We start from the raw sequence: 16,370 nt of genomic DNA on the forward strand, positions 1-16,370 counted from the left end.
TTGCATTTGACGAGTTACGAATGCAAAAATTTGAGAAAAGTCGAAAAAAAAATACTTTTTCATTTTGCTTATGATTACACTATTAAAGGAACAAGTTTTGTTCCTTTAATTGTTTTGCAAAACTTTGATCAATCCACCCCGAAAAACGGCTCGATGGATCAATTAAAAAATTTGCAGGGTTATTGGAGGGACATTAAGTTAAAAAATTCCCTGGCAACATTATTTTTTTCATCGATATTTGCAGAGTAGCGGTTGATTTACTAAAAAACCAAAAAAAAGTTACTTTTTTGTATTTTCTTCTAATGAATGTTAAAAATAAAAAAAATTTTTTTTTCAAAAAATGATGAGAAGCTCTTGTAGAGAATTTATTTAAGTTTTTAACGACACCCTTCAATTTACTGTGCGCTCATTAGTACCTGAAATATCGGTGATGAAGCCCAACAGGATCATTTTTCGTTTGAAGGCTGATATCTCAACGACAAGTTATTGTACGAATCTCAAAAAAAAAAATGCAAATCAAAGCTGATTAAATTTGCTAACCGACCCATGCATTAGTTTAGCTGAATATTTTTTTTTTAGCCCATAAACATGTTTGCGCAATTGCTGAAGGTATAAAAAAAATTTGGTAAAAATGCGTCACAACTAGAGAGTTCAAGCTACGAAATGCCTTATTTTATTTTCCAATACGATTATTTTTCACAAAGTTATAGTCTTACAAAAATCACTGAAAAATTTCTAAAATTTTTCTGTTCCTTTAATTTATGGCATGAGTGTATTATACTAAATCAAACAATTTTTTTTCCTAAGGGATTTCATTAAAAATTATTATCTATAAATATAAAATGTTTAAATGAATGACAAAATTTTAGAGTGAACTAGTCAACCATTATTTATATCAATAGTCAATCGACTATCGGTCGATTAATGGCAACCGGCAATCGGCGTAGCACGCAAATTAATTTAATTAAAAATCAAATTTTTGATTATTATTGTAGTAGAACCTCATGATCATTAACGTCTAAATTATTTAAGCGGGGTAAATGAATTGAAAAACCTCGATGAAATATTCTGCTGGGTTTCTACAACCGCTCGATTTGATTAAACATAAAGAGCAATTTAATTAATATTTTCGATTATTTAGAAAAAAATAAGAATTTCGTTCTATTTTATTATAATTACATTATTTTTTAAAATAAAACCTATTGAATTATATTGGTTATTTATCAAGAACCCATAGTTGAATTATCTTAATTGCTGTACCACCATCAAAAATGAATATTATTAAAGAAAAAATTATTATTATTATTATTAAAATGCATGTATTATTTGTTATTAAATCAATTTTTATAAGTAAAATTGTAAAATTGCGGTTGTTGATTGCAAGTAATAACGAACTAAAAAATATTTTATTTGTTAGTTGTAAATAACTTTAACCGGAAAATTAAAATATTTATTACTTAAAACTTAGCTTAATTCAAAAATCAATAATTATTAATTAAAGAAAATCATAATAATAAGTTATTTGAATATTTAATAATTGATTAGTAGTTTTTTCATTTAACAAGAATCAATTATGGACTACTGCACGGAAAAATTCACCAACAGTGGTCCAAAGTTGCAAATCGATAATCGGCCAGTCATAAGTAGCCGTTCATTAGCCAGCCATCGGCAGCGTTGTATGACTGGCATTTCCTTTATGGGAAGTCATATTCTGATATGAAACCATGATGCCATAACACATACATACAAAAATTTTAATAGAAACTCACTTCGATTGGACTATGCTATTTTGATAAAAAATAAAACGGTTGCTGGTAATTAACAAAGTTTGGGCTATTACTAACTGCCAATCTTTGACCGATCGACGGCAGTCAGACATCGGCCAACCAACGGTATTTTTTCCATTAACGGCTACTTTGTGTGGGTATGTGATAATAAAATGATTCATAATGTTTTTTTTTATTTATTGTAATTGAAAATATCATGAAATTTGCATTTTATAAAATAGTTATTTCTGATTATAAAATGGAAATGAAATCAGAAACAGGTCGTATAACATTGTGTATTATTCTACAAGTTTGTATAAGAGCTATTTGTGTCAAAAGTCAAGTTCCCCGTGCATTGATAAACAAAATTATTTATGTGTTATTGTCAGTACACAATCGAGCACGAAAATAATTTCGTAACAATTTTGATTGAAAATCGCTAAGATTATTAATTTTTTTAACAATTTATTGACTTTACTTGAAGCACGTAAACATAAAAAAAAGATATGAATAAACACAGTCTTAAAAAAATTTGAAATTTATAACTTGTTTACTTTTTGTTGTAAAGATATTTCAAATTAAAATTTTTTTTGTAATGAATTAATCTTTTAATAAGACTATTCAAATTAATTAGTAAAATCAACCGAGTTTATTGATTTAAAGTGTAATTAGATCAAACATATTTATCCGTTACATAAATATTTTTCTGTATTTTTTTATGCAAGTAAAAATATAAACACATGAATAATCTCACGTTTTACTATTCAGTCTCGTAAGAGATGAATTTTATCTGATTAAAATAACGTCATATTTATTACGACAAAATGAGTAATTCTGCAAACTAAAGAAACTGAATAACTTACATTATTCTATTGTATGTATTTAAATTGGAAATTTTCTGATATTTGTTTCATGCAACGTAATGTATTCACAAAAATTAGACTTTATAAAATATATGTAACTTATTTTTTGATAATTAAATTTTACATTTTTTAAAAGAAAAGTTTTTCTTTAACTCGAGAAACGATTGTCAAATCATAAAATAAAGAAAAGTAAGGAATGCATTTGGGGTCATCAGGTATATCTGCAGATGCATCTCGTATCACTCTAGTAACAACTAATAGTAAAGTCCGAATGAAACATGCGTTATTCTTAACCAATGATATGTTTTCAGAATCTTAGATGATTTTTCGATGCTTATCATTCTTCTTTTTTTTTTAAATTATCTTAATCACTTGTTTCATTTTTTTTTTTTCTAAAGGTCAACTAAGTGTGAAATCAGTTTTTTTTTTTTTTTTTACCAACGTTTTTACATTTCATTTATACATTTACAATAGCGTTTATTAATATATGTTGTAATTTTACGAAATAAAAACTTTGAAAGGTCGTTCTTCAATAGTAAACGACATGAATCTTACTCAAATTCACATTTTAGTTATGTACAGAATGGATGAGTGACTTGCGAATAAAAGCCAATTTTTTAATATCTTAGCGTAAACTTCGTTGTTCTACATTACAATGCTATCGATTCTATTAAGCGTTATAACGTATGTATAAATTAAATTGTGGTATGTAAATATTCGTTTCATCGATAACGAAAGTGTCAACATGACATAAAATAAAAAAATATTTTTTTCTCCTCAATGTCAAAATTAAAAATGGTAATTTTTTACATAATCCGTTTAATTTTTTTTTTTGTTTAATTGAAATATATGACAACGTTTTAAATATAATTATGAAGTTTTTGATAAGATTGATTCATAATTAATGAAAAGCTTACAAATACATACCAATAAAATGCGATTTTATCACCATTTCCACATTTAACGTTTTTATCTAGAAGATTGAAACTAATATTCGTTGATGCACCTTCCATCCATTTAATAAAAATATCACCGTCGTTACGGTTAAAATTGTAAGAAAAAAATTTGTCATTTGGAGAAGTTGTTTCCCAGTAAAATTGTTTTGCTATTTCACCCCAAAATTCTTCTGGATGCTTAATAGATCTATAAAAAAAGATAAGCAGGTGAATAATAATTACACTCAGAAAAGTAAATAATAGAAACTACTATCTAGTTATGGTAAAATTTCTACCATCAATCCGATAGTTGTGAATATTATCTAGATTGTAATATTCACCATATTTATAATAATTGTTACAATTCTGTATGTTAACTAGAGTGAATTATTATTATTATTCTAAATAGATATATTTATAATCCAGATGGTAACAACTACCATCAGAAATTATAAATGTTACCATCCTGATAGTAACTGTGACGAAATTTATTGCATAAGTAAATATAGTAGAACCTCGATAATTCAAATCTCGGTAAGTTCAAAACCTCTGTAACTTAAAAAATTTTTTGATTCCCTTCACTTGCCAACCTAAAACCCCTACTATTTAAAACAAAAAACCTCGATAACTCAAACAAATATTTTGAACATTGCCCTCGATAACTTAAAATAATATTTTGGTGACCTCCATAACTTCAAGAATTATCAGTGAGTCATCGTACTGAGTATGTATATAAACAAAAGGTTTTGCCGAAAGCTTAATTTAATTTCACTTTAGTCTTACAATAAATCTCTTAACGAAAGGAACTTAAAATTTCAAAATCGATAAACCTCGTTAAGTTAAAAATTTTATTTCAATAATCTCTCTAACTTGAACTCTCGATAAGTAAAAAACTTGATAACTCAAATGTTTTAACGTTTCCCTTGAAATTTAACTTATCGAGATTCTACTGTATTATTATCCTGATGGTAACTGTTACCATCCTGATAGGAACTGTTATGAAATTTATTACAGAAGCTATCATCCAATAAGTGCAATGAGAGAAAAATGCATAGCAGCCTGAAATACGACGTCACAGATATTATACGTCAGTTCTGTAAACTAATTTTCTTAGTAACTGCATGTATGAAAAAACAATATATGGTTAAAATTATAACGTAGACCGTTTTTATTTTCACGACTGAGACGTGAAACCAACCCGGAGTCGTATGTGGTCACCCAAGTGTATAAAAAAAAATATAAATAACTATAATAATTATAACTAAAAATAATAAATAATTATAAACAAAATATTGGTGGGCCTGGACCAGCTCCTCAGGCTGGGTTAGTGCACGAGGGCGCCAGCCCGTTTTTACAAAACGGACGAAAATTATAACCAATCAGGGGAGAGATCACGGGACAAAATCTTGAGCGAAAGTGTATGCACCAAGCGGAATGACAACCAAACAAATATATAATGAATAAAAATAATAATAAGGAATAATTACTACTAAATATATCCAGGAAGCTAACAAATAAATATTGGCTATCACTGGGTTCCTTTTACGAAATCATTTAATTCAAAATATATTTAAATAAACTCAACAAATGGTTACAATAATAATCAATTCAATTTAAATAATATTATTAAATTATCCACTGGGGAAACCAAATTACAAATTACAAATTTTTACCCAATATAATTAATATAGATTGTAAACAAATAAAATAATACTATTCTTTTTCTTTATTTTATATTATTTACTCTGGGGAGAGAAAGACGCGGGTACTCAATATATATATTTGGCAACACTGGGTTGTATACTGTAAAGTGAGCGAATAATTCAGTTGGATCTGGTTTAGGCGAGGTTACTTAAACAATTAAGAATTACTCAGATTTTATCACTAAATAAATTATAGATTTATTTACACTTATTTACACTTAAAAATTATGAGACTTATAATCAAGAGCAAATGCAACTAGAAAATTTATACGCGATAGCGAATGCAAACTCAGATATTTTATTCACGTATAAAATTGACATGTGGTCAGTAGCGATTGAGTCAACAATAATTAATTAACAATTAATTATTGGCGAAAGAACAATTTATTTATTCTCAATAAATAGCAGCCTTGATATACTGTCTAAATATTGAGGATAATTCAGCGTAGCAGTTTAGTTTAATTTCACACAAGTTATTAATTACTGAAGCGGTTCAAGCTCGAGGTTGCAAGTAGCGAAGCACGTTGTAGAAAAAATAATCGTAGCGTCGTTGAATCGTCGAGAAGCTTGGTGTCGACGTGGCAGCCTTGCTGCATATAACGAATTTTCCTATTGGCTTGAAAGCGCACCAACAGGTAGCAGTTGATAGCGAGCTCTCTCATAGGCTGATCAATATAAAACGAATTTTGTGATTGGTCAGATTGTAGCGGGTTCTCAGGACGTCTTGACACGATCCTGAGTTAGAAATTGTATGTGCCGGGCCCAAATAGCGAGTGACCCGGCTCTATTCTGACCTTCAGTCAGTAGCGAGCTCGGAAACTCCCGAACCGAGCGGAAATGCACGAAGCTTGATTCGAACTGATCAAGCTCGTGACTGAACATTCTCCCTAGCACTGGCGACGGTGTCGACTGGATTGTCCTCTGGAGAGTGAACTGGTTATACACACAGCTTAGCGATTGGTCGTACAAGTTCCGTGGTAGCGGTCTTCAGCGTGACTACTCGAGTCAGGCCATCTCTGCCTGGATGTAATGCGAGTACTCGAGCAAGCGGCCATTTCGATAGTGGGAATCTTTCATCAGTCAACAAGACTAATGAACCCACTTTGATGTTGTTTTGCGGATTATGCCATTTCGAAATAGATTGCTGACGTTGCAGGTACTCTGATGACCATCTACTCCAAAATCTCTGGAACATTTGTTGTAGTTGTTGCCAGCGTGACAACGTAGCTGAATTATTTTCCAGTAGCGCTTGGTGGGTTGAACTTCCAGTCTGTGCCATCTGTAGCGAGTAAATACTGGAGTTCTTTTAGCTGTCTCGATACTGCTGCGAATTCTTTCTTAAGCGTGGCGTCTGCTCCTACAAAATTTGTACCACAGTCCGAGTATAGGATACTGCAGGCGCCTCTTCGACTAGTGAATCTTCTAAATGCTGCGATGAAAGCGTCAGTAGAGTAATCGGTGACAATTTCAATATGTATAGCGGACGTAGCGAGACATACAAACACAGCGATCCATCCTTTATAGGTTTTGGCACCTCGACCTTGGAATGTCTTCAGTGTTACTGGCCCAGCGTAGTCTATTCCAGTGTGTAAGAATGCTTTAGATGGTCTTACACGAGTGGATGGCAATTGTCCCATTAATTGTTGTGCACGAACACCTCTATGTCTCGTGCACACGATGCAGCAAAGAATGTGTGATCTGACTGGAACTCGACCACCTTCTATCCAGACAGATCTCCGTAGATCAGCGGGAGTCAATTGAGTTCCCCCATGGAATGTTCTTCGATGCGAATGATCTATCAATAGCGTACTTAAGCGTGATGACCTTGGTAAAATGGCTGGATTTTTCTGTTCATCATCCAGCAGCGAATTCTTCAAGCGACCACCGACTCTGAGTACTCCGTTGTAGTCGACGTAGGGAATCAATTTAGCGAGGTGATGATGTCGACGTAGATAATCACCATCTTTCAATAGCTTCAGCTCTTGCGAATAGTACTGACTTTGAGTATACTTGATCAGCAAAGTCTTAGAGAGTTCCAGGTCAACTGTAGAGAGTGCTGTGTCCAGTGTGGACTGTGGCACTTTTTTAAATTTAGCGATGGCACGAAGACAGATTCCAAGAGTGCGAAGTAAAGGTGACAACTTAGAGAATTTTTCTAGTAGCGTGTATAGCGGGTGTGAATCTGCCTTGAAGATGGTAAAAACCAGACCTGGACGTTCTTCAAGAAGTGATACCGTCTGCGTAGGGATATCAAAGGATGGCCAGTTATCTTTTGATTGACTGAGCCACTTTGGTCCCGTCCACCATAACGAATGCTGTTCTAGATTGGCTGCTGTTAAACCTCTTGAAGCGCAGTCAGCTGGGTTAAGTTTCCCAGGAACAAAATCCCAGTTGACACTTGGTAGCGATTCTTGAATCTTGGTAACTCTGTTGCGAATGTAGACTTTCCATCTAGCTGAGTTGTTTCGTATCCACGTTAAGAATACAGCGGAATCTGTCCACATGAAAACTGGAACGTTTTCAAGTTTCAAAACCTTCTTTACGTAGGGTACCAGATGAGCGAGTAAGACAGCGGCATTGAGCTCCATTCTTGGTATAGTTATAGGCTTCAGTGGTGCAACTTGTGTTTTGACACACACTAGCGAAATATTGGAGCTTCCAGTAGCGTCAGTAACTTTTAGATAAACTACAGCAGCAATAGCGAGTTGTGAAGCGTCAGAGAATCCATGTAATTCGATTGATACACCATTTTTTACATGATTCCAGCGAGGTATCTGAATCTCCGAGATCTGATGTAGTTCATCTCGAAACAAATTCCATTCTTGAAGAAGCGACGGTGATAGCGTAGCATCCCATTCAAAGTCCTGCAGCCAGAGCTTCTGCATGAACATCTTGGCTCTCACGATGATCGGTGCCAAAAACCCCAGTGGGTCAAACAAGCGAGCAATTTCAGATAAAATTGTGCGTTTAGTAGATGGTGATGCTTCTGGAAGCGAATAGCCGAACTGGAATTTATCCTGTGTTGAATTCCAGGTTAGCCCGAGCACTTTTACTGTAGTATCCCAAAGCTCTCTTGGTGTATCTTCTTGGGCTTCAACCGGAGCGACTTGAGAGAGTAATTCAGTTGAATTACTTGCCCACTTGGCAAGCGGAAAACATCCTGTGGCACACATATTTTTTGTGTCGAGAGCAACTTGGATTGCCTCAGCGAGTTCATCTGCACCTCCATAGATGTCATCAACGTAGCGTGTGTTAGTTAGCGGTTCGACAGCCTTCGAAAATTTATTTTCTTCGTCTTCAGCGAGTTGTAAAAGTGCTCTTCCAGCGAGATATGGAGCCGATGTTGTTCCCTAAGTAACAGTAGCGAGTGCAAATACTATTGGGATGTCATCTTCGTCAAACCAGAGTATGCACTGTAGATGATGATCTTCCTTGTCAACTGCGATCTGACGAAACATTTTCTTTACGTCAGTAGCGAATAGATAGCGATGGCAGCGGATGCGAATAAGTACATCACTGATGTCGACTTGAATCTTTGGGCCCACATGAAGTATCTCGTTGACAGATACGCCAGATGTTGTTTTCTAGGACCCATTGAATACCACCCTGAGCTTGGTGGTAGTGCTCTGCTCTTTCAGAACCCCATGATGAGGCAACAGGTAGCTATTCGGTGGTAGATCCTTTAATTTCATACGTTTCATGTGTCCCAAGTCTTCATACTCCTTCAGGAAGTCGAAGTACAACTTCTTGTAGATTGGATTAGCTTCCAATCGTTTGCGAAGACGTAGTAAAGCGTATTGTGCAGCTCTGAGCGAATCACCCAGTTGACTTGGCGAAGATTTAAGCGGCAAGCGAACGACATATCGACCATCACACTGTTTGTAGTGTGTATTGACAAAGTGTTGTTCACACTCTTCTTCTTCTTCAGTATAGCGTGTAGCGAATTCTGTCTGTGGCTCTTCTTGGTACCAAAACTTGCTTAACAATTCTTGTAGTTGATCATCAACAGCGACATGATGACCATAAGCGGTCGATTTTGATGTAGCGGTGTCCACAGATCCATATATGATCCAGCCAAGCGATGTTGACTGAGCGATTGGGTCATTGTCACTCCCCTTTCGTATTTTAGCGTTGATTATATGTGCAGCTGGTGCTGCACCCAGAATGATGTCAATAGGTCGTGATGTCAAGAAGTCTGGATCAGCGAGTTGTAGCCCAGTTAGATGCGGCCATTTCTTCTTCTTAGTTAGCGTAAATGACGGTAAGTTTACCGCCAATAGAGCAAGCACATGAGCTTGGGCAGTAATAGGTGTTGTTATGTAGCGGATGCAGCGTCATCTTGCATGACCCAAGCGAATGCCCAGCTGACACATTACCAATCCCACGTCATGGTACAGCTGCTTTACTGAGTTGAATATCCAGCTTCTTGATTAGCGAATGTGTCACAAAGAATAACTCCGATCCTTGATCAATAAGTACACGGGCCGTACATGTACTTCCTGTTAGCGAATTCAACTTAACAATAGCGGTAGCGAGTACAACATTGAGCGAATGAGTTGAAAGCAGACTAAGTTAGCGAATTCAAAAAGGTATCAAAATTGGAACTATTTGGTACCTTGACGATAAGCGGCGTGTCACTAAGCGAATTCATCGATGCAGCGTCCTAATGCATCGACGTGATTGTGTAGTGAATATTCACCAATTTCCAAGCGGAATAGAAGGCATCTTTTTTTGACACGAGTCCATGAACTTTCTAGAATAGTGAGTTCAGCATCAATAGCGGCAAAACTTTGTGTAGCGAGTGCGTCATCAGTTAAGCGGGTAGCAATCTTGAAGATACGTGGCACAAAATGGACGCGATACGTGAAACCGACGCTAAGTTTTCGATCTTTTTTTCTAAAAAGTCTTTTTACACCGGTGTGTAAAATAGATCACCCTGGGCAGCACTCTAGCAGTACTCAGCAATGCCCACGGCACTTAGCGATTTTCACGACACAAACTGACACTACACTTTTTCTCACAATTTTTTTCAGATTTTTAATTTTACATAATTTTTGATTGTTTAAATTTCGCCAGATCCGGCTCGAAGGATCAAAATGTAAAGTGAGCGAATAATTCAGTTGGATCTGGTTTAGGCGAGGTTACTTAAACAATTAAGAATTACTCAGATTTTATCACTAAATAAATTATAGATTTATTTACACTTATTTACACTTAAAAATTATGAGACTTATAATCAAGAGCAAATGCAACTAGAAAATTTATACGCGATAGCGAATGCAAACTCAGATATTTTATTCACGTATAAAATTGACATGTGGTCAGTAGCGATTAAGTCAACAATAATTAATTAACAATTAATTATTGGCGAAAGAACAATTTATTTATTCTCAATAAATAGCAGCCTTGATATACTGTCTAAATATTGAGGATAATTCAGCGTAGCAGTTTAGTTTAATTTCACACAAGTTATTAATTACTGAAGCGGTTCAAGCTCGAGGTTGCAAGTAGCGAAGCACGTTGTAGAAAAAATAATCGTAGCGTCGTTGAATCGTCGAGAAGCTTGGTGTCGACGTGGCAGCCTTGCTGCATATAACGAATTTTCCTATTGGCTTGAAAGCGCGACAACAGGTAGCAGTTGATAGCGAGCTCTCTCATAGGCTGATCAATATAAAACGAATTTTGTGATTGGTCAGATTGTAGCGGGTTCTCAGGACGTCTTGACACGATCCTGAGTTAGAAATTGTATGTGCCGGGCCCAAATAGCGAGTGACCCGGCTCTATTCTGACCTTCAGTCAGTAGCGAGCTCGGCAACTCCCGAACCGAGCGGAAATGCACGAAGCTTGATTCGAACTGATCAAGCTCGTGACTGAACACATACTATTAAATTATAAAATAAATTTTACCCAGAGAAATAATATTTTAAGTACTGTTGTAAGACAAGGAGCTACATACGATATCCTTGTCTAATCTTCTCAGGAATTTACTTGACGCGTCTTAGTACATATGCACCCAAATGCCGTGACGGACGCCGAATATATTCAACTTATTATAACAATAACTCAGGTTCAATTATTTATGAAACAAATACCGCGATCAACTCTAATGAAGGACCAGCGATAGCCGATGCAACAAATGATGACACAATTGACTTACCGGCGTTGATAATAATTTACTTCTGGAACTATTTAACCATAAACAATACTCAAACTACAATCAATACTTTTGATTTAATATAATAAGATACTGATTATCCAAATTAAATAAACTCTAACTATTTAATTATGTTATTACGGTAACTGGGCCAGAACAATTTAATCAAAAATAATCACGAGCAGCAACACGTCCTATCTTTACAAAATCCCGGTCCTCTCTCTATTTTTCGTTGATTTTTCCGAGGGAAGGGGTATCACTTCCGTGTTATCCCCTCTCATGACCTCGGACCCGAAATTTTCAATTAAAATAAAATATTTAAAATCATTAAACGACCTGAGTTATTTTAGAATAATAAATTGAATAATATTTCCTATTTATCAACATAAACATAACAATTATTAACCCTTTAAACGATAACATAATAAATATTTCAGTGCACCACGTGGCTGGAGAAAAATATTGAATTTTATCCCCACTATTCGACTTACTCTCACTTCGGTCGATATTTTTATGTATGCTCTACACACACGCGTGGTACTGACTGAAATGAAAATATCGATTAAGTACATAAATTCAAAATAATTATCAAAACATATATATAAACATAATAAACAATAATATCAATAAATTCATAATTAAATCATACTAAAATAATCTATCAAAATAATATGAATATTTAAATAATAATAAATTATAATAAATAAATGCGCTTGATTTGAGCTACGAGGTGTTGTTAAATTCACGGCGAGATAGAAAAGCGCGCGCAGCGATTCACGTTTAAATCGCTTCGTGACACCTCCCCCCCACCAGGCCGTGCTTATCCCGCGGGAAAACACAGGCCGAGAGACCTCGCATTTCCACTCGCCGTTAACAACTGCATCTCACCTGCTGCGACATTTATCTATTCACTACCTGGATATCAAATTTAAAGACAAAATTAAACAATAAAAATCATACCGCTTGTCACCTACCTTCTCACTCAAAAAAATCTACCGCGAGGGGGACAGGGTACTTATTTACCAAATAACTTAAATAAACAAATCACAAAAATAATTATAATTGGTGTAGAATTGTAAACGCTATTGTTGGAGAACGGCGCGTTATATCGTATATATTGCAGTGACTGGTATCTTAAAAATTAATATAACATATGCACTACAATAATAACACACTTATATTAGAAATAAGAACACCACAATTAACAGCAGTAAAAGAAAGTCAAAGAGAAATATAGTTTATTAATATACAGATGTATGCTGTTATGCTGATGTCAATATATGACTGACTTAGTCGCGTATCTATAAAAACAAGAGAAGAAGGCATTTGTTTTCTAGCTATTCAAATATTTTAAAACATCAGTTTCACATTCGTTACAATATATTAGGGTGCTTCGTTTCCGGCGAAAGTATTTTTTTTGTTGCTCATCAAGCAAAATATTGTTTTTTATGCTAAAACGAAAATTCCTGCCAAGTTTGAGCTCTTAATTTCAATCCTAAGTACTTTCCATTTGATTTCCAAGCTTTCCCATTTAAAATACACGTATATTAAATTACTTTTTTTTTTTTAAGTTTCTAATACTCAGCTGCATTTTATGATACCCACGCGAGTTTGATCGCAAATTGTAAAGCATTTGGTGTCCTTCAAAAAAGCCCATAGTAACTTAACTGTAATTCCGGCTATTTCACTGATGTCCGCTGAGGAAGTCATTTGTCGTATCAAATTGACCTTTATTGGCTTGCAGAACGTAAACCAATGAATGGCCTATGAGTCAAGTCGTTAAAGTCTATAGTTTTCGAGTTATAGGAGTTTTAATAATTAAAAAAATATAATATTAAAAAAAAATGACAATTGCTATTATATATATATATATATATATATATATTTACATAAACGATATATATATACATATAAATCGTTTTGACTTAACTTCAACCTTAAATAACTTTCGAAGGAGTGAATTTAGCAAAAAGTGTTAAAAAGACCTTTTTGGTAGAGCATTAAATTTCCTTCAAAAATATTTATCTTGATAAGAAAAAATTTTAATATTTCTAGTAGTTACAAAAATTCAAAATAGAAACAAAGAATTTAAAAACCAAATCAATATTTAAGGCACGGTTACAAGGAAACGGCTCGTTTTACGTCAAATTACTAAGAGATATTTTTTGTGGGGAATTCAATTTCCTATATGAATATAAATTGCTCAAATTTTTCAGATAAATGATTTACGAATTCAGGCAAAAAATGAAATTTCTGTAAAAATACTAATAGTCGTAACGATACACCTATTAATATCAATATTAAGGGCTCAAACCTGCACAATAATTTTTTTTGGTCATCAGCAATAATATTTTGACAGTATCGAAAGAAAAAAAAAATAGTCGATTTTTTTGGCCCAGTCTAATATATATATCTATATATATATTAGGGTGATTCAAAAAATCGAATATTTTTTTTTAACTTCCGACATTGAAAAGTTGGTTCTCAGGCACCTCTAGAAAATGCTCACCAAATTTGAGCTCTTAATATTAATATGAAGATTCTCCTCATCATAGTTTTCTATTTTTTCGTTAGTCCCTTATATAAAAGACCATATTTCATTATTCATTGATGGTTTAACCAAATCATCATACATATTTTTATAGGAAATTGAATGCTCTACAAAAAAAGATTAGTGTGTTCAAGCGATAACTTTCACCATTTAAAAGATATTTGAGATCAAAGTTTGGAGAATTTGTTAAAAAAAATTTTTTTTTTTTATAATTTTCTACATCATTGAGAAATGATTATTGATAAATGAGCGTGACACGTTTTTGTGGGAAATTTAACGCTCTACAAGAAAGGTCTGATATGTTTATTTGATTTTTCTAACCGTTTAGAAAATATTCCTTGCCGAATCCTCATGCGTTTGAATTTCAAAAGTTTTTTAATAACTTTTTTAGATTCATCCACTTAATTAATGAATTTTCTAAATATTCATAAGAATTTCAGTTCATATCAATAGAATTAACATTTTCTACTCTTTTTGAAACCTTTTCATAGATGTAGGTAAGCTTCACTTTTGGAAGAAGAGAATCATACGTCAGTTTATTATTTAAAGATAAATAAAGATCCATTTTTGAGTTGTAAACGTTCTTATTTTAGAAGGTTCTTTATTTATATCAATATAAAAGAAAAAAATTTCGAATTAATTATACATAATCGATTTATTTTGAATTAGTACTTACGGAAATATTAATTATATTAAACAATATATCTGTTGGTCTTATTAATAAAATTGGCTTTTATTGCAATTGGGATATTTTGCCAGATTTCCCAAAAAAATATACTGAATTTTCAATTTTGCGGGAAAAACTTACAGTTAGATTTTTAATAAATCAGTTAAAAAATATGACTAATAAATTGATTAAAAAATATTATATTCTTGATATAAACATTAAATCTGAAGTAAATACTTTTATTTTATTTATATAAGCTGAAATTCTTATGAATGTTTATAAAATCCATGAATTAAGTTAATGAATCTAAAAAAGTAATTAAAAAACTTCTGAAATTCAAACTCTCTCAACTTGAATAAATGAAATAAGTGAATATTCACTAATTCTGAGTGCAAAATTAAACTACTTTTTGAAATTAGTGGTACGGTTTACACTAGGAAATAGTGAAGATTCACTTATTTTCACTAAATTTATGTTTGGAGAGAACGCATTGGAATTCGGCAAGGAATATCTTCTAAACGGTTAGAGAAATCAAATAAACATATCAGACCTTTCTTGTAGAGCGTTAAATTTCCCACAAAAACGTGTCATGCTCATTTATCAATGATCATTTCTCAATGATGTAGAAGATTATAAAAAAAAAAATTTGACGACAGTAGAGCACTACTTCGCCGCTTCGCGTTCGAGGTGTGCAAAATTTTTTAACAAATTCTTCAAACTTTAATCTCAAATAACTTTTAAATGGTGAAAGTTATCGCTTGAACACACTTATCTTTTTTTGTAGAGCATTCAATTTCCTATAAAAATATGTATGATGTTTTGGTTAAACCATCAATGAATCATGAGATATGGTCTTTTATATAAGGGACTAACGAAAAAATGGAAAACTATGATGAGGAGAATCTTCATATTAATATTAAGAGCTCAAATTTGGTGAGCATTTTCTAGAAGTACCTGAGAACCAACTTTTCAATGTCGGAAGTTAAAAAAAAAATATTCGATTTTTTTGAATCACCCTAAGATATATAAATACATATATAAACTTTTGAACCAAATGTATTTTCTGACTTAGCTCGTCGAGCTGAGTTTAGATGAAGCAAAACTTTTCGAGAATTTCATCGTGAGGACAAATACCATAGTTAGATTTCTATGAAATTTACTAATATATGATATATTATATTGTATATTATAACAAATTATATAGAGATTTTCGCCGATTTAATATAAAATTATAAACAGTAGTAAATATATGTATTTCATACATGTAACTTATATCTCTTTTATTTTAAGCCATATATACATTCAAACTTACCTTATAATATATTGTATTGATATATTTTCTTTCATATTCAAAAATAAAATTTTTATATGAAATGAAGTATATGGTAGCATATAATTTATATTATATATGGCACCATATATATTTTTTGTTATATTAAAGTATATGTTTCATTTGGTGTATGTGTATGTATATGGGTATATTATATATTCGCTTCTAATTAACTAATTTCGAGAATTTTATATGCAATTGAACGAGTATGTTCAAATTTAGATCAAATTTAATTGGAGTGACTCATATGAATAAGAAACTTTATATTTCCATACACAGTATAAATATGTTTTTATATACCATATATGATCAGAATATATTTTTCGTAAATGATAGAAATATATATTTTTATGTATGATAAAAATATAGCTTTTGTATATGACAAGAATATATATTTACAT

At 32.7% G+C, this 16,370-nt stretch overlaps 2 protein-coding genes across 10 annotated transcripts in view; one reads left to right on the plus strand and one right to left on the minus strand.

Annotated features, from left to right (window-relative positions):
• Window positions 1-16,370, plus strand: part of LOC103572914 (probable G-protein coupled receptor B0563.6) — a 138,546-nt gene that overhangs the window by 13,562 nt on the left and 108,614 nt on the right. The window lies entirely within an intron of this gene.
• Window positions 1-16,370, minus strand: part of LOC103569411 (acetyl-coenzyme A synthetase) — a 59,220-nt gene that overhangs the window by 11,362 nt on the left and 31,488 nt on the right. For both annotated transcript variants that reach the window (XM_053737872.1, XM_053737873.1), the window contains one exon: window positions 3,557-3,772. In XM_053737872.1, the coding sequence (XP_053593847.1) occupies window positions 3,557-3,772 (216 nt within the window). The remainder of the gene's footprint in view (window positions 1-3,556; window positions 3,773-16,370) is intronic.

The sequence above is a fragment of the Microplitis demolitor genome, chromosome 4 (assembly GCF_026212275.2).
Source record: "Microplitis demolitor isolate Queensland-Clemson2020A chromosome 4, iyMicDemo2.1a, whole genome shotgun sequence".
Classification (NCBI taxonomy): Eukaryota; Metazoa; Arthropoda; class Insecta; order Hymenoptera; family Braconidae; genus Microplitis; species Microplitis demolitor.